Source organism: Typopeltis vanoorti, chromosome 5 (genome assembly GCF_054136105.1).
Source record: "Typopeltis vanoorti isolate ZY-2024b chromosome 5, IOZ_Tvanoo_1.0, whole genome shotgun sequence".
In the NCBI taxonomy this organism is placed as follows: Eukaryota; Metazoa; Arthropoda; class Arachnida; order Uropygi; family Thelyphonidae; genus Typopeltis; species Typopeltis vanoorti.
The window spans coordinates 42,552,695-42,573,024 of NC_143553.1; the positions used below are offsets into that span (position 1 = coordinate 42,552,695).

At 35.6% G+C, this 20,330-nt stretch overlaps 1 protein-coding gene across 2 annotated transcripts in view; it reads left to right on the plus strand.

Moving 5' to 3' along the window:
• Positions 1–20,330, plus strand: part of LOC150106340 (tetraspanin-14-like) — a 136,523-nt gene that overhangs the window by 7,704 nt on the left and 108,489 nt on the right. For both annotated transcript variants that reach the window (XM_090392377.1, XM_090392378.1), the window contains one exon: positions 14,861–15,064. In XM_090392377.1, coding sequence (XP_090248503.1) covers positions 14,861–15,064 — 204 coding nt within the window. The remainder of the gene's footprint in view (positions 1–14,860; positions 15,065–20,330) is intronic.

Here is a 20,330-nt window from a genome sequence, read left to right on the forward strand (position 1 = left end):
TAACAAAAAAAAGTTAGGAAAGATTAGCTGATTTGTAAAGTACCATCTCCCATAAAGGGGATAAACGTATCTTCAGTATAAGTTAAGCTCAAATTAAACAATAAATGACAATTCCAAAAAGCGCCACCTAAGTAGCTAGTGTAAGATAACTAAAAAGGTCAATAAAATTTCCTAATAAAAAAAAAAAAAAAAACTATATATACAATAAAAAGTTAGGAAAGATTAGCTGATTTGTAAAGTACCATCTCCCATAAAGGGGATAAACGTAAACCATCAGATCTGTTTAAGTTAGGAGAGTGGAGTAAAGTTTCACATGTTTCTTTATAAAGCCGTTCTATGAGGAACTGACTTTTGTGAAGGACTCTTGTCTTTTTCCAGTGAACTCTATGTCTGGTTAAGATGGCATGTTCTGCAAGTCCAGACTGTTCAGGTTTAAGGTACTGAATATAAGACTGGTGTTCATCTATACGAATAGAGGCAGATCTGCCTGTTTGTCTGAAATAAGATAATCCACAAGATCAAGGAATCTGGTAGATACCTGGATAATTAATTAATTTGAGCTTAACTGAAGATGATTGTGACACACAGGTGAAAATTATACCATTAAAAAAATCTTTTTACGTGAGATTTTCAGTCATTAATTTTGTATTTATGTATACTCATGGTATTCCCTTACTAAGATTCATTAATAAATAAACTGGTAATTCATCATCATCAAATTCCTGCCATGTACCCCTCCTTTGAGGGTACATGGCAGGAATTTGATGATGTATCTTGTACACCCTTTGAGTGTACAGGATATAATAGTGCTACATGAAAAATTTACATCATTACTAACTTCCTATCTACAATTTTCCTCCAAATCAGTTTGTTACTTGTCAAGACTCCAACATTATCAGATCTTATATTTCTATCGTCTAAGGCACTTTGTACTGTATCGATCCACCTATATCTTGGTCTTCCTCTGGGTAGTTTCTGCCAACCTTGCAGAGAACACTTGTTTTGCTAATCTTTCCTCGCCCATTCTGTTTAAGTGATTACCACCATACCACCTGAGATTAGCTCTGCTAATGCATTCCTGGATGCTGACAATGTCAAGTTCTTTCCTAATATTTTCATTCTTAATATGATATTGCCATTGATGCCATCAGTTCATGCCTGCTAATCATACTCAGGACTCTCATATCTGCAGTTTCTAGTCTTTGGTCAAGTGTTTTCCTTCTAACCCAGCTCCTAGATCCATAAGTTAAAATTGGTTTGAACACTGTCTTGTATATAGCTAATTTAGTGTTTTAAATAATTTCTCTCTTATTGCATATAAATTTAGTCAGTTGACTTCCAACCATACCATCTTTGTTGATTCTGTTGTCTATATCCATATTTAATTCACCATCTTCACTAAAAATTGTGTGTAAGTAGGTGAAATGTTTTACTTATTCTATAAGTTTTCCATTCACAACACAGTTGATATTTTCAGTGCTTCTGCCTATTTTCATTGTCTTTGTCTTTTTATTTCTGACCTTCATACCTTATCTATTACAAAAGTTATTCAATTTAGTCAGGGAATTTTGCAGACTTGTAGCGGATTTATTTCGAAGTATAACATCGACTGCATAAAGCAAAGAGCTGATATTAACATCTGCAATTTTGATATCATGTTTAATACCACTTTCCTTCATAATGTGATTCATATAGATAATGAATAACAGAGGGGATAATGTACATCCTTGTCTCACACCAGATTTAACATTAAACCATCTTCCTGCTTCCTTGAATTCTAACTGCTGACTTACAACTCAAATAACGACTAAGTATTGCTTGATATAATGCCCGATTGACGCCACCATATAACTATAGTGTATTGAATATCTTCTCTCTTGGTACTTTGTCTTTTCCAGATTGACAAAACTTAAATACAGATCTTGATTATATTCCCATGATTTCTCAACTATTTCTTGTAAAGTGAAGATCTGATCCTGACAGCCTGTATTTGGCCAGAATCCAGCTTGTTCTTCACCAAGCTTTTTTTCCACAATTTTTCTCAACTGTCTCCTAAGTACACTTGTATAAATCTTACAAGGAACACTCAGTAGGGAAATACCTCTGTAATTCTCACATTCAGTTTTATTGCCCTTTTTATATATGGGGTACTTATGAGAGATCTACTCCAATCATCGAGAATTCGTCCCTCTGTCCAGGCTTTCTGAACTGTGCAGTGCAGGCACTGTAAGACTTATACCACCATACTTCAGTATTTCTGGTTGAATATCATCTACTGCTGCTGCTGCCTTTCCACATTTTCAAGCCTTTGATGGCTTTTTCTACTTCAAGTATGGACATGTATGCCTGTTGAGTGTTTTTTTACAACTGTGGTATCATTGCTTGTTTCATTTAGCAATTTTTCTAAGTATTTACTCCATACTTCAAGGATATCTTTTTCTCCTGTTTTCATTTCACCTTTATCATCTCTAACTCCTTTTATAGGCACTCTTTCCTCCATTCCTAAACTTCTTCAACAACCTCCAGAATATTTTGCTTCCTTCTTTGATATTTATTTTCTATGTTCTTGCCAAAGTCCTCCCGTGAGTTTTGTTTAGCAAGTTTTACACAGTGTTTAGCTTTCTTACATTTGTCTCTGTATTCTCTAAGAGCACAAGCTGACTTATTTGCCAGGAACTTTTGATATGCTTTCTTCTTTTCCTTCACTGCCTCCTTAATTTACTGTGTCCATCATGGAGTTTTGATTTTTCTATCCTTGAAGACAACCTCACCACATTCCTCTCTGGCTGAATCAATCAGGGTTTTGTTCAAGGCTTGCCACTGAATCTCCAAGGTATGGTTCCTGTTCTCAAACTCCTTCATTTTTTCTTCAATAATTTTTGTGCATTTATTCTACAGTTCACATCTGAGAGCTGCTCAACTTTTATTCACTTTAAAACTTTCTTGCATGTGATTTGTTTTGATATGAAATGCAATTTTATCCTGCTCAAGACTAAATAGTGATCACTTCCAATTTCAAATCCTCTGTACACTCTGGTGTCCTGCACCAGAGAGAAAACATCATTATCAAAAATAACAGTCAATGAGACTTTTCTTATTCCTTACCTCTTCTGTCCATGTGAATTTGTGCACATTTTTATGTTGGAACATGGTGTTAGTAATAACCAGTCCATGTTCTGAGTAGAAATCCAACAGGTATTTGCCATTATTATTATTAGCTTTGCTCTTTTCTCCAAATTTTCCCAAAATATTTTTGTATATCTGACAGTCATTTCCTACTTTGCTATTTAGATCTCCAATAAGGACCAGTTTTTCATGGTGTGAGTTGCTTTCTCTAAAGCCTGAAAAAAATTCTTCTACTTCTACTTTAGTAGATCCTTCTGTGGGACAGGTAAGTCTCATTGTCCAGTTTCCCATTCTGATATTTGCCCACATTACTCTACTTGAAATTGATTGCCATTCAAGAAGCTTACCTTCATATTTAGTGTTGACTAATATGGCTACTCCTTCTTTTCTTTGATTGTCATTGTCTGAATATAACATTTTGTACTTAAATTAAGGGGATATTAAATCCCCCATAGTTTTAAAACCGAATAAGAAACTCAGACTTTGAGTTTCTTATTCGGTTTTAAAACTATGTGGGATTTAATATCCCCTTAATTTAAGTAATGTTTTCATTGCCGAAATGAAGCTTATTAGCTCTTTATACTTAAGTAACTTAATGGTTGCACCTGTTTGGAAAACTCGTTCGCAGAGTACATAAGTTCTTTTCGCTATACACTTTGGTATTAGGTCTAGCTACTCACTGATGAAGCCTCAAAAAAGGCTGAAACTGGTCTGGGTAGTGACCTCCCTCCATAATGTAATAACAGCATACATTTCCTAGGAAATGTGTTTTTACATTATGGAAAATACCTAAGAATAGCAATCTGAACTTCCCTCACCTTTGCAACGAGTCGTCCGGTATTGTACTACGTACTAGGATCACTTGCATTTGCTAACGCTAGTGTCGCCGATACTTTATAGTTTACTATATTTGGCAAGAAACTCTGATTCCAATCTTTGAATTTCTTATTCAGTTTTAAAACTATGTGGGATTTAATATCCTCTTAATTTAAGTAATGTTTTCATTGCCGAAATGAAGCTTATTAGCTCTTTATACTTAAATAACATTTTGTATTTATTGCTCAGAAAGATCTCACCAGTTTTTGTCTTTTTTGTTTCAGTCACCCCTATTATGTCGATCTGGTAGTTATCTAATTCCTCAGCTAGCTCCATTTCTTTGCCATTCTGACTTCTTATGTTGATAGTACCGATCTTTAAGTCTGGTGTTGATTTGGGGCATGTTTTCAAATTTGTTCCAGTAGCTGACTTTTGGCTGTTTGCCCTGGTTCCTCTGGTGAAAACAACGAGGGCCTTGTTTAACCGGGCTACACTCCAGCCGGCATGAAATTTTGCCATTTTGTACCGTCATTTTGATTTATGCCAATAAGAATACAATTTGGTTGGCTAATTCCCAAATTTTTAGCCCATCCTCGTTCGTTCAGTATCCAGGTAGATAACCAACAGGGTGCACCATGAGAAAGTGAGGATTGGACATTTGGTCAGAAGCTCTGGTCGGTTCTCTGCATTCTTTAAAGGTTATGTGGAGGTCTCCTCGCAGTTATATAGCTTTGACCCTTAAGCACTCTTGTGATTATATAAACTGGTAATTATAATCACAAATTTAAATTGGCACAGTCTAATTATTTCTGTAGTACATCTATACTTCTTATTCTTCCATCAACACCTTTAACCCATAAGTAGGTGTGCAATTGTAATGTGGTATTGTTGTAAGTCTTATTTTTACAGCTTGCAACATGACTTAGTTTAGTATAATTAAATGCTTGAAAATTTTACATAAATGCTTTTTTATACTGTTATTTAAAAAAGCCAGATTAGATAACTGAATGCATCGTGAAAAGGGAGTCTGACTTGGACAAGTTTTTTTCTGGCTAGTAGCTTTAAGTATTATTTCTTTAGTCCTGTAAAAATTATGGTTTTAAAACAAATCTAGGCAGGTTGTGAGCCCTAAGGACTTCTGAGTACTTTGGAGTATTATTATTAGTATAATCATTATTATTAATTTCTGAATTATAAACTATAAACCATTTGAAACAACAACAGTATGTGTAGATGGTCCTATCTATGCTGAACTGTATAGATTTTATACTATAATTTTATAAGGTGGTTTGCAATGCTGCCTACTTAAATGTTTTTCACTAGGTATTATACCAAAGTTAGGATTGTTAAAAAATTATTACATTTGGCCACAATGTTATGAGCTCTGGGACTCCTAAGCCACATAATGAATTTTCTGGTAAATTTTTAACACACTAACATAAAATTCACTATGAATTAGAATCTAATGGTTCACTCCTATTTCTGGACCTTCTACTAAGCAATTGGGAAAATTAAAAGTCTATATTTCAGAAGTCTACACATATTGAAAGATATCTACATACCTCTTCCCATTATTATAGACCTCAAAAAATGAATATTATTTCCACACAAGGAAATAATATTCATTCATTCACAAAAAAACTGCCAAACACATCACTGACAAAGAACTAGGTATTATTTCCACACTAGGAGCAAGAGCCTGCTGCTCATCACTGACAAGAATCAGTGGTGCAACATACAATTAGAAATACACTACTTGGAAAGAAGTCAATGGACACCTGATGGGCAAGGTGCATCGTGTAATGTAACAAGTCACGTTCTTATAGCCAGTATAAATTGGAGGAATATGATTCTCCCAAGTCCGTGCAACTGTGACTGGGTGAAATGATTACAAGAAGGGAACTGACAGAGTTTAAAAGAGGCGTTGTGGTAGGATGCCATATTGCAGGCCTATCTGATCGGCAAATTGATGAACAAATTGAGCCATCCCAGGTCAACATACCATACTGAGATGGAAATGCTGGGAGCCAGCTGCAAGTGCTCACCTGCAGTGGATAACCCAGCACACTCATTAAATGTGAGCGTAGGGTGTTATGAAGGATAATATGTAAAAACCACCATTCGTCGGCTGATATGTTGAATGTGAGCTCTGTGCATTGACTGAAAACAAATCTGCACAAAAACATTCAGACCCAAGGCTCACAACATAGTTTCCATGGTAGGACTGCAATATACAAGAGCTCTATGTTACCTGAACCAACATGTAGCATCATCTTCATCGATGCAAAGAGCATGCACAGTGAGACGTGGAAGCCTGGAAAGCTGTGTTATGTAGCAACGAATCATGCTGTACCCCTCTACTGAGGGGACTGACAGGTGTGGGTGTGGTGGATGCCCTGTGAATGTCTTATCAGAGTGCATAACCCCAACTATGAAATTCAGAGCTGGTGGTGTGATGGTATGGCCTTGTTTTTCCTGGTTTGGTCTAGACCTCTGTTTGCGGTACCACGAACACTGAACTACTGAATATGAAAGTTCTGGACAATGCAGTGCTTCCTACTTTGTGACTTTTCTGCAGAACTGACCACTGTCTCTTTCAGCAAGACAATGCACCGTGTCATAAGGCTGTTGCTGTAACTGTGTGGGTTTGTGGACATTGTCACCACACTTGACTGGCCTCCACAGAGCTCTGATTTGAACTCTACTGAATGTCTGCAGGATGAACTGGAGCATCGGGTGAGGTCAAGGAACATCATGCCCCACAACAGTCTAGGACCTAATTACATGCTTACAGGAAGAATGGTCCAAGATTCCCATTGATAGCTATTGTATCTTTGTGGAAAGTATGCCCTATCACAGTGCTTCGCAAACTTATGGATGTAAAGGCCCCCTTGGAAAAATTAAAATATTTCACTGGTCTCCATTAAAAAAAAAAAAAAAAAAAATCGTAATACAGACATATATTATTATAATATTGTATTTATATTCAGTACAAAACATACACATAGAATATTGCAAAAATCAAATAGGACTGCAATATCTTGTATATTGCAGTCCTACCATGTTTTAAGACTAAGTGTGCTATGTCAAATGTGTATGTAAGATGCTAAAAATATAACATACACATTTGACATAGCACACTTAGTCTTAAAACATTTTAAATTTGTTTTCATTAGTTCACGACCTCGACAAAACTAACGGCCCCCAAGGGGGCTGTGGCCCATAGTTTGGGAAGCGCTGCCCTATCAGATAGGGCATACTTTGGATGAACAGTCACAACAATCAGATGATTGCTGTGACTTTTTGCTGTCCTACATCTTATTAAGGCGGGTGCCATAGATGTTTGTTTTTCACATTTAGGTGTCCATTGACTTCTTTCCAAGCAGTGTATTTTAAAATAACATCAGTCTCTTCTATAACTGCATAATAGTTGTCACCTTTGTTAGTCCTTACTGTTTTGTCTTCTAGTTTGTATATTTACACCTGAATAAATCCTGCGTAATTAGGATGAAACATTGTGTTGTCAATTAAAATAAATGTTATCATCTTATCCTAGTGTTTTGCCTTATAAACTCTTAGTCATATACACTGCTGTCCAAAATCTAAGGATGAACACTTTCTGAATATTACAACTGCAATTTCAGATCAATCAGTTTGTAGCAATTTGTATCAGGTCATACCAAAAGTAATGTCGTTTTTTATACTGTACTTGTTCAAACATGTCTCAGCTTGTCTAAACATGAATTTTAAAAACTTTATAAGTACTGCTAAGCTGAGGTGTCCTCATTCTTAGGAATTCCATCTTGCAAGAACATCATACAAAAGTTATTGTTTAAATTACTTTGCTTTATGAGGTCAAAAAAAAAAAAGGCAGCAATGCTTCTAAGACTAAAAAATGGACAAAAAATGTATGTCAGTAATGTTTTGAACGTGTGAAAGTGCCAGTAATGGTTTCAAAATTTTGCAAGGGGACTTTAGCTTGAAAGACTCTCCTCACTCTGGGTGTCCTCTCTCTCTCTCTCTCTCGGTAATGATATGATGGAAGCTGCTATTGCAAGAAATGCCAATGCAACTGTTAAGATTTAGCAAAAGATCTTAATTCATCATCATCAACCATCTGTTGCTATTTGCAGGAATTTGGAATAGTGTCTAAGTTTGGCTAGTGGGTTTCTCATGAACTGATGAATGACAATCGATGAGAGCGTATCAACATCTGCATTGCTTGCTCTTTGTTCTCGAGAAGTTCACTCTTCGTTTTTGAGTTTTGTAGTCACCGGTGATGAAAAGTGGATACTTTACAAGAATTTTAAACACTGACGGCAGTGGGTTCATTTGGGGGAACATGCCAAATCTCAGTCAAAACAAGACCTTCACCCTCAGAAGGTTTTGTTAAGCATTGGGTGGGATATGGCTGGTATTATGCGCAGGTATTAAGAGGTGTTCTCTGGTCAATCGAAATGATGTTGTTTTTCCAGCATGATAACATATGCCCTCATAGTGCAAGAATCACTTGCACCAAGATTGAGGAACTCAGCTGGGAAAAGCTTCCACATCCTCCATATTCTCCTGATCTTGCACCTTCAGATTACTACTTATATCTAGTTTGCAACATTTCATTAATGAAAAATAGTAAGATATATTAGAAGTACAAAAATTGATCATATGTGACTTATCTGCCTCTAAACCTTCTGCATTCTATAGAAATGGCATTATGAAGCTTTCACAATGTTGGGAGAGCATTATTGATTTAAATGAAGAACATATATTATTATTATTATTATTATTATTATTACCCCAAGACCTCACGGAGTCAAAGACTCATCTGGGAGGTCCTTTTATCACACACAACTCATCATACCGTGTCTTAAACACTCAAACTCTTTGCAGACGCCACACTCTCAGGTAAGGCATTCCAATCATTTACAACTCTGCACGAAAAAAACTTGCCTCTCATTCCCCTACTCACACCTACATATTTAGCAAGTGATTTAACTCTTATATATCCTTTCAAAACTTAATGCTAAAAATGACATTACTTTTGGATGACCTAATAGAACTGATTTTGAGTAGAAAACTGTTACAGATTCATATTTTTGAATCATTCACAAAGGGATCACGTGATGACACTCCACAGGATAAAAGGCGAAAGGTTGCACTAAGCAAACTGTTTGAAAGAAGCTCTTTTTGTAAAGGAATCAAGTTGCAAACTTGGATGTCTTATAATATCTCAAAGACATCATCTAGATCAGGGATTCTCAAGCTATGGTACGCGTACCACTGGTGGTACGTGAGTCACTGCCCGGTGGTACGAAAACAGATTTGCTTACTGGTACATCTAATATCTTGAATTAAATATAGTGGTACACCACTGGAAAAGGTTGAGATCTAGATGATTTCATGCAGGAAAGAATTATTGGAAAGCCTTGAAGAAGGCCATAGAATTAATGATATTGCCAGAGAGTTTGGAATCTCACATAGTTGTATCCAGGCTCTGGTCAGCAATTCAAACCAGTGGAATGTGTTCCAGACATTTGTTAAGTGGTCTCAAGTCTCTCTACCATGGAGCATGAAGACAAATTTTTGGTTATAACAACAAAAGGTAATCTGCACGCCACGGCAGGTCAGCTTGCAACTCGGCTCCATTCAAGCATAGGTGTCTTGATAGTCTGTGGCGAGACAACTGTCACAAGTAGTCTTATGTGTTGTGTCTCTTTATCCATAGCTCATTGTAGAGCACATTTTCAATGGTGTTTTTTCCATAAAAATTATACAAGACGGCTTCTCAATTACACAATTGCCTGTAAACAGTACATTAGTGGACTAATGTACTCTTTATAGATGAGTATTGTTTTAGTTTTTCCTCTGATTCTAGATGACTCTTCATTTGGCATGAAAGTGGCTGCTTACCATCACAAGAATGTCCTTGAAAGGGATAGATTATGGGAGTTCTGGGGTCATGGTGGGAGACATTGTTTAATGGATGCACTGAGCTACAGGAGCTGGAAAAAGGAACTAACTTGTGAATGATATTGCAATGAAGTTCAATGTCATGTTCGATTGTTCTGTGATGCTGTAGGTGAAGAATTCTTTATGGATGACAATGCCACACCACATTGTACATGAGCAGTGGAGATACTTCTGGAGACGACGATATTAACCGAATGGAGGGGCCAGCACACTCCCCCCACCCCCCCAGATCTCAACTCCATAGAACACGTTTGATACACAATAGGGAGACGCATTGCTACTCGAAATTTCCCTCCAGAAAACAGAGCCTTATCCTTGCTCTGAAGGAGCGAGCGAGTCATTTTGCCTCAAGAACTCTTGAATCACTTGGTGCTAAGCATGGTATGATGTGAGAGCTGCATCGCAGTTCAGGGTTACACATTCCATACTGTAATGTCTCTCTGTATGGCTTTCTGTAAGTACTGTACATTAATTGCTTAACTATGTCCTTAGGAGATTTGTAACTTTTGTCAGAAACATATTGCAATTTAATTTGTATGAAATTTATAACACATTTATTGTGTAATATAATTTATTAGTATGCTGGCAATAAATTTGTCCACATTTGGCTGTAGTCATGAAATTTTTTTCATATATAGGTAAAGAAGTAGTTCATTCTTTATATGTGTGTGTGTGTGTGTGCGTGTGTGTGTGTGTGCGCGCGCGCACACACACACACACAGGTAACCCTCATATAACGCGGTGCTTATACAACCCGGTTTCAATATAACACTGTCTACAAATTGTAGTATATTTTTCATTGCAGGACTTAAAAATCAAATTTTATCTTTGTTAAATTTGCGTCTGCCTGTATCGTGCATGTAGTTATAAGTGGTGAATTTATATTAGGGGAAATACCCTTTAGTATGCATATACTTCAGTTGTTATCATATAAAGTGTTTATACGATAAACAGAATGATTGATTTTTTTCATCCTATTGTTTTGAAAATTGTCTTCGTTTCTGCCAGGAAAGCACATTAAAAATCATAAGTGTGTTAATCTCAAGCTGAACACTTTATTTTGTGGTATCTAACTGGTGACCACCAGTATCTAGATTTGCAAGGGATCTTGTCTATATTGCATGCCTTTGGGTCCATTTCATGGAAGAGTTTGGACAAACCTGTGCTGTTGCTCTTGATGTCTCCAAGACTTTTGATGGGGTCTGGCATTGAGAGCTTGTCAATGAGTCTCTGTCATTTAGACCTCCTTGGTCCTTATGTAAATGGATTGCCAGTCTTCTCTCCTATCAATTCCTATGTGCAATGATGGATGGTGTTCTTTCCTCAAATTTTCCTGATAATGCCAGTGTCCCTCATGTCTTTGTCATTTCACCTATCCTCTTCCTAATATATATATATATAATGACCTGCTCTCATTGACTGCAAGCCCTGTTCATTGTTTTACTGATGGCACACTCCACTCACCTTACAAGCCTTGCAGTGCTCAGGCATCTCAAGCTTCAAGATCATCTGTAATGGTGCCCTGTATACTGATCTCCACGATGTCCTTGGTTGGAGTGGGAGCAGCCTGGTGAACTTTTGTACTTCCAAAACATATTTGATTGCTTTCTCTTGAAAAAAGACCCCAGGTCTTCTCCACTTGCTTTTGAGAGTGCTGAGCATCAACAGTTATGACTAAATCTTTATCTTGCCCCAGGCCTTTCTTAACACAATCATATATGTAACATCAACTTCCAAAAGACTTGGCATATTTTTCCACCCAGGAGAGTGCTTCTTTACTGAATAGTTGCTTGCTCTGTATGGATCCCAGATCTGACCAACATTGGAATACTGCTCTCATGTTTGGGATGCTGCACCTGGGACCTCCCTGGAAATTTTTGATTCTGTTCAGAAAAGGGTAGTCCAGTTGATTAATGACATATATAATATTAAATAATTACGAAACTGATGTAAAATTGTTTATTGTAGAATTCCTCCAGTATTCTTCAACTGTTGGAGACTGTAGTCCTTTGGAAATCTTCCACAAGGGAGGCGGTCCCCACCAGACCATTAAGTGAAAGGAATGAAAGACGACTGGGAGCAGCAGGTTTGGTGAATATGCAGTTTGACTGAAAAGGGACATTGAGCAGCTACTGTCTATGCTCATGCAGATCTGGCAGAATTGGGAGGCATAATGGATTTCAGCACTACTTGAAGACCATGGAAACATCTGCAGAAGAGACAACATTGAAACTCATCCCCCATGGGAAAACAGCCAAAGTGAGTTTGCAAGGGAAGCGTCATTGATCAAATAGATTTAAAAATTGAGAAGTCAGTGGAAGATATTTACAATACTAAAGAATTATGGAAGGGACTTATGTAAAATTGTTTATTTGTATTTTTGGCTATGTTTAATAGCAATTTTCAATGCACTACAGAATGATAACCACAAAAAAGAGAACAAGCAGAGTGCCCTCCCACAATGAGTCCTTGGAGGTGTGATGTAATAATTAAATTGAAAGTGTATATTATATGCTATCAACTGCAGGAGAATAATTCCATCTTCATTAATAAGTATTAAGAAATAAATTAAAAATAAAATCTTATCATGGATTTTAGGCAAGTGGCCTGTTTTTGGTCTTGTGCCATTATATTCTTTGTCTTCCAGTTCTTTTTTCCATCTATTTTATATCTGTATAATATTTTTGGCAATCTGTCATTCTATTTAGATGTTCTATTTTTGTTTATATTTACTTATTATAGAAGTTAATTGGTTTTATATTCAGGGATTGTAAAATTTCATTTGTTTTATGGTCCCACTTGGTATATCCTGCTGATTTTTGAGAAGTTTCATCTCTGCTGTTTGAATTGGTTTTTCATTATTCTTTTTTATGGTCCATGTTTCACTTCCATATAATAAATCTAAAGGACATTATATCATTGATTTTGCTGTGTTTTTGTACCAGGAATGGCTTTAATATATTGTTTATTATGCATTTACTTTAACAAATTTTAACAACATTTGCAGTTTTAATGTCTATATATTTTTCATATAAGTCACATCCGATGTATTTGAAAGTGTTTACTTGGCTTAATGTTTTATATATATATATCACTATTTTATTTATTGGGTTTTCTCTTTTGAAAGGCATTTTTTTTGTCTTTATTTTTGGTATTCTTATATTGTATTGTTCTGAAATTGTTCCAACATGGGTGATGGTGCTGTATAGTTCTCAGTATATAGAAAACTAGCTCATATTGGTAAATACATTGATCTAACTCACATCATCACCCTTGTCAGAAATATAGTGCAGTCAAATCTCTGGCTAACAGAGTTCATAAAATATGTTCAACTAATTATCTTTTGAACAAGAAACAAGAAACTGTCTATTATTAAAACTAAATTTTATTTCTAATGGTTATAATGCAAAGACTATAAATTAAATAATTATGGCCTTCATCCTAACTCACCTCAAGAAGTTTCCAAAATTTGTCTTCCATATGTTAAAGGACTTTCAGAAAGAATAGCAAGATTTCACCCAATTGACCTGCAAGTCTCCTTCCATCCAGTTCATAAACTAAATACCTTCCTTATCTCTCCAAAAGAAAAATATCCTCCTCTTTCTTATTCTGGAGTTTACATAATCCCCTGTTCTTGTGGCTTATTTACTGCACAAAATTGTCTTGAAGAATATCAAGAATATGTTGCACTTTAAGAGCCTGACAAATATGGTACAAGCCACGCCTTTATCTACAAAACACAGAATCAAGTTATACACAAAAGCTATTTTCTTCTGAAAAGACTGTATAAAGAAAGCTGTGAAGCACACATTCACAATCCTAACTTTAACAAAAACAATTGCCTTATACTTTTTCAATCTTGGGAAGTTATCTTAACTAATACTTGCCATTCATGTGTTTTATAAATTGTAATTAATTATGTAAATTAAAATAATTTATTTTATCTTTAATTATTTCTTAATACTTAATGCAGATGGGAGTTATTTTTCTGTGGTCGATAGTGCATCTAATATCACGCGCTTTCATATTAAATGTTCTCTCTTTTTTGTGGTTATCTTCCTGTAGTGTATTGAACATGGCTATGAAACATTCTGAAAATTCTAAAAAGCCTAGAATTCTACAAATAAACAATTTTTTTAAGTAACATCTGTAATTATTTAGTATTTTATATCCTCCACTTACGTCATGATATTTAAATCTGTTTGATTAATGGCACTTCTCTTTCACACTCTCCTCTGCAGATGGTTCCATGTCCGTAGTTCAGCAGCACTGGCATCCATTGTGTCACTCATTTCTGCCAGATCTGCATGAACTCAGGCAGCAGCTACTCAAACCTCCCTTTATAGTAGAATCACATATTCACCAAACCTGCTACTCTCAGTCATCTTTCATTCCTTCCACTTCAGTCCTGTGGGGGCAGCCTCCCTTGTGAATTATTTCCTGAGTACTAGTCTCCAACAGGTAAAGAGGAATATCCTGCCCACACACACACACACTTGGCATTTGTTTACTATAGGCTCTTTTGCCTTCCATGTGTGTGAGAGAAATAAAATAAAATTAGCCCTTCTCAACTGAGTTTTGGCATTTCTCAGTTAGATGCAGTGATATACAGATTTTGGGATGAATTCACTCTAAAATAAGAACAAAGTTGTAGACTAAACTAGTCATCCTACTGTGATTATTAAAGTTTTGTAATTGACATCTGATAATTATAACTTGCACTATATTTTATGTACTCTGTCTGCAAATAAATATTCATTTGTGAATAAGTGACAGCCTTCTTTTCTTGTATGGCAAAGGTATATTTAGACAAAGATTAAAGCAACAGAAGTTTTATGCATGAACATAAACCTTCTGTTGCTTTAGTCTTTTACAAATATATAATGCTTAAAACCAAAACATGTTTATCTTGATACTTTCTTATGGAACTTTTTTTTCCTCCAAATACCAGCTGGTTGGAGGAGCAGTATTTTCTATTGGAGCATGGTCATTCTTGGAAGACTATAATTATAAAGGCTTACCCGATGTGAAAAGTGCCTTTGATATATTTCTTCATATATCTGTTGTTGTCATGGTTCTTGGTGCAGTTGTATTCATCATCAGTTTTGCTGGATGTTTAGGAGCCCTCAGAGAAAATACCTGCCTTCTTAAATTCGTGAGTAATTTCTTTTTTTTTTTTTTTTTGTAGAGTTTTTTCCCCTAATTTTTTCTTATAATGAAGTTATTTATGTTTAAATTGATATACATATTTCTTGTGATTATGGTCTAAAATACATCCCTTTTACACTACATGAAAAATAAGAAAAAATGTTTAATTACTAATTTTGGTGACTTAGCCTTTTCTTACTGTCTCACTAATTGTCTCCAGAATGAAGACAATTAGAGACAATATCATATAGAACTTTCATTTTATTCCATTCAACTTTGAAGATTATTTTTTGCAGAAATGCTAACTAGGATTTCATTCTTAGGAAATGCAATTTTCTTGATTTTTAGACTCAGTTGTTAAACTCATTTCAAGGAATCTTAGCTTAAGACATTTTAAGTAAAAGCAAAAATTACTCAAGGTATAACAAAATATATAGTTTAATTAATCAAATACTATCTACAATAAGTTATGGGGATAATAAATCCCTCATTATTTTAAAGCCAGATACGAAACACGGAGATCAGAGCTTACTCCACTTTTGACATGAGTTGCCATAGTGTTGTACTACCCACGTGATTACTTACGCTTGGACTCTCTGATAGTTCTTCGGCAGGAAACTCTTAGATTTCAACGGAGCTTGCTCCACCTTTGACACGAGTTGCCATAGTGTTGTGCTACACAAGTGATTACTTACGCTTGGACTCGCCGATAGTTTTTCGGCAGGAAACTCTTAAATCTTAGATTTCAAAAACAGGCTATCTACAGTAATTATATACAAAAATTATCTTTTGTTTTTAACCCAAATTTCAGATTCAAAGGGGTGCTTAAGGGTCAAAGCTATATAACTGAGAGGAGACATTCTCTCCGCCTTCAAAGGAATGCGGAGAACCGACCAAGGCTTCTGACCTAATGTCCCATTCTCACCTTCTCGTAATGCACCCTGTTAAGCATCTACCTGGATATTGAATGGATAAGGATGGGCTGGCAATTTGGGATTTAGCCAACCAAATTGTATTCTTATTGGCTTATACCAAAATTTCAAATGATGGTACAACATGACAGCATTTCATGTCGGCTGGGGTGTCGCCTGGTTAAACAAGGTCCCCGTTTTCACCAGGACACAAGGGCAAACAGTGAAAAGTCAACTACTTGAACAAATCCTAAAACTTACCCCAACTCAGCATCACCAGAGTTCAAGATCGGTACTATCACATAAGAAGCATGAATGGCAAAGAAATGGAGCTAGCTGAGGAATTGGATAAGTACCAAATCAACATAATACAGGGTGACTGAAACAAAAAAGACAAACTGGTGAGATCTTTCTGAGCAATAAATGCAAAATGTTATATTCAGGCAATGACAATCGAGGAAAAGAAGCAGCCATAGTATTCAACAATAAATACGAGACTAATCTTCTTGACCGGCAGGCATTCTCAAGTAGAGAGATGTGGGCAAATATGAGAATGGGTAAATGAACAATGAGACTTATTTGTGTATATGGTCCTACAAAGGTTCTACTAAGGTAGAAGTGGAGGAATTTTTTGAGGCTTTTAGAGAAAGCAACTGACAACATGAAAAAGGAAAAGTTGGTCCTTGTTGGGGATCTAAATAGCAGAGTAGGAAATGATTGTCAGACATATACAAATATTTAGGGAAAATTTGGAGAAAAGTGCAAGCTAATAATAATGGCAAATACCTGTTGGATTTCTGCTCAGGACATGGACTGGTTATTATTAACACAATGTTCCAACATAAAAATGTGCACAAATTCACATGCAGAGAAGAGGCAAGGAATAAGAAAAGTCTCAATGACTATGTTATTGTTGATAGTGATGTTTTCCCATTGGTGCTACAGAGAATTTGAAATTGGAAGTGATCACCATTTAGTCTTGAGCAGGATAAAATTGAATTTCATATTGAAAAGAAGAACATAAGAAAGTTTTAAAGCAAATAAAATTTGAGCAGCTCTCAAATGTGAACTGTAGACTAAAATACACAAATATTATTCAAGAAAAAATGAAAGAGTTTGAGAGCAGGAACCAAACCTTGGAGATTCAGTGGCAAGCACTGAAGAAAACACTGATTCATCCAGAGAGGCATTTGGCGAGGTTGTGCACAAGGATAGGAAAATCAGAACTCCACTGGGGCACAGAAAGTTAAAGGGGCAGTGAAGAAAAGAAGAAAGCATATCACACAAGGAGGTTGTTCAAGAAGCTCAGAAATGGAGGAAAAAATGCTGTAAAAGGAATTAGAGAGGATAAAGGTGACATCAAAATAGGAGAAAAAGATATCCTTGAAGTATGGAGTAATTATTTTGAAAAACTCCTAAATGAAACAAGCAGTGATGACAGCACAGCAGTAAAAAAAAAACACTGACCAGGCAATCAGTCAGGAATACATATCCATACTCGAAGTAGGAAAAAAAGCCATCAAAGGCTTGAAATGTGGAAAGTCAGCAGGAGTAGATCATATTCGACCAGAAATGCTCAAGTATGGAGGTATAAAAGTCTGACAGTGGCTGCACTGCATAGTTCAGAAGGCCTGGATAGAGGGACGAATTCCAAATGATTGGAGTAGATCTCTCATAGTACCCATATATATAAAATGGAAATAAAACAATGTGAAAATTACAGAGGCATTTCATTACTGAGTGTTCCTGATAAGATCTATGCAAGTATACTTGAGAAATTGTTGACAAGGATTGTGGAAGAGAAGCTTGGTGAAGAACATGCTGGATTCAGGCTAATTAGAGGCTGTCAGAATCAGATTTTCACTTTCTCAACTATCTGTCATAAATCATGGGAATATAAGAAAGATCTGTATTTATGTTTTGTTGATCTGGAAAAGGCATATGACAAGGTGCCAAGAGAGAAGCTATTCCAAACGCTACAATTATATGATGTTAATGGGGCATTATATCAAGCAATACTTTGTCTCTATTTGAGTTGTAAGTCAGCAGTTAGAATTGAATGAAGTACAGGAAGATGGTTTAATGTTAAATCTGGTGTCAGACAAGGATGTATGTTATCTCCTCTGTTATTCATGATCTATATGGATCACGTTATGAAGGAAAGTGGTATTAAACCTAATATCAAAATTGGAGATGTTAATGTCAGCTCTTTGCTTTATGCAGATGATGTTATACTTCTAAATAAATCTGCTACAAGTCTGCAAGATTCCCTGACTAAATTGAATAACTGTTGTAATAGATATGGTATGAAGGTGAGCATTAAAAAGACAGACAATGAAAATATTCAGAAACATTGAAAATATCAACTGTATTGTGAATGGTGAACTTATAGAACACGCAAAACATTTCGTCTACTTAGGCACAATTTTTAGTGAAGATGGTAAGTTAAATATGGAAATAGACAACAGAATCAACAAAGCTGGTATGGTAGGAAGTCAACTGAATAAATTTATATGGAATAAGAGAGAAATTAGCCAAAACACTAAATTAGCTGTATACAAGACAGTGTTCAAACCAGTTTTAACTTATGGATCTGAGAGCTGGGTCAGAAGTAAAACACTTGACCAAAGACTAGAGACCGCAGATATGAGAGTCCTGAGAAAGATTAGAGGTGTGAACAGATGGTATCAATGGCAATATCATATTAAAAATGAGGATATTAAGAAAGAAATTGACATTGTCAGCATCCAGGAATGCATTAGCAGAGCTAATCTCAGGTGGTATGGTCACTTAAATAGAATGGGAGAGGAAAGATTAGCAAAGCAAGTGTTCTCTGCCAACCTGGCAGACAAAACTTGCTTTGCTAATAGGTGGATTGATACAGTAAAAAGTGCCTCAGAAGACAGAAATATGAGACCTGAGAATATTGGATTTTTGACATTTAACAGACTGTTTTGGAGGAAAATTGTAGATAGGAAGTTAGTAATGATGTAAATTTTTCATGTAGTACTATCATATCCTGTACACTCCCTGATGGTATGTATCGGGAATTTGATGATGATTTCAGATTCATAAATTAAAATTCGTTTCAAACACTGTCACAGAGTGTTTAAAACCAATTGATTAATGTACCTAGTTTATTGACTGATTTTTCTTTTATTTCATATAGATTTATTTGTCCAGTTGACTTCCTACCATGCCAATTTTGCTGATTCTGTTGTCTGTTTCCATGTTTAACTTTCCTTCATCACTAAAAATGGTGTTTAAATATCTGAAATATTTTTCTTGTTTTGTGGATTCTTTCTCCACTCTGGATTTGGTTGATGTTTTCATTGTTTCTATGTTAATTGTGTTTGTCTTTATTGCTGATTTTCATATCAAATTAATTACTGTAGCAATTCAATTTAGTTAGGGAATTAAATTACTCCAGTACAGTCCTGTACTCCTGTATACTCTTCTTTAACAGAAATTCAGAACTTGTCCAGGGATAGATCAGTAAATCTCATCTTGAATGTACGATCAGATTGCAGCCCACAAAGTTCTTCCTCTTCTCTTAAAGTCAAGTTCTCTGGATGAGCAGAAGATTCAGAGTATGGATCTCTCACCCAATCATACGTTTGTGTTTGAAGGGAAGGAAAATAATGTTAAATTTTTATCATCAATTCTTCCCGGTGGGTTACGATAAGACTTGAAATTTCATAATATCCTTCTTTACTTATAAGCCCCACCAGTAATTGAAACATATCAAGATTCCCTTTTGCAATATGATTTTTCCGAAGATTCAGCCTTTCTTTAAATTCCAAGAATCTTGTCACTTGAAGTTAATATATTTTCTCCAGGGCACTGCAGTGACTTGTTCAGCATATTAATGTAATGAAAAATGTCGGCTAAATAGGCTAGTATCTGCACCCACTTTTGATCTTCAAAACACTTGGCAAAACTTGTTTATTGTTTTCTTGAAAATATCTTTGCAATTCATCTTTTAGTTCAAACACCCTATTTAGAACTTTTCCTCTACTTAGCCACCGGATTTCTGTATAGAGCAAAAGATTTATATGCTCTTTGTCCAGGTTTTCACACAGATTTTTAAACATTCTGGAGTGAACTGGCTTTAATGTTTAATTAAGTTAACCATTTTTGTGGCATCATCAAAAACTTTTTTCAGTTCATCTCCAAGAGATTTTGACATCAACACTCTTGACGATGTCTTTGTGACAGATGAAATATTGGATCTAGTAAACTTGTATTTTATTGTTTCTCAGTGCTCTTATGCATTCCATTAAACCTAATAAAGAACCTCTATTTGGCTTGAACCCAGCTCATCTTTTCTAAGCTTCCTGTCCACAATTTTTGCTAGCCTTT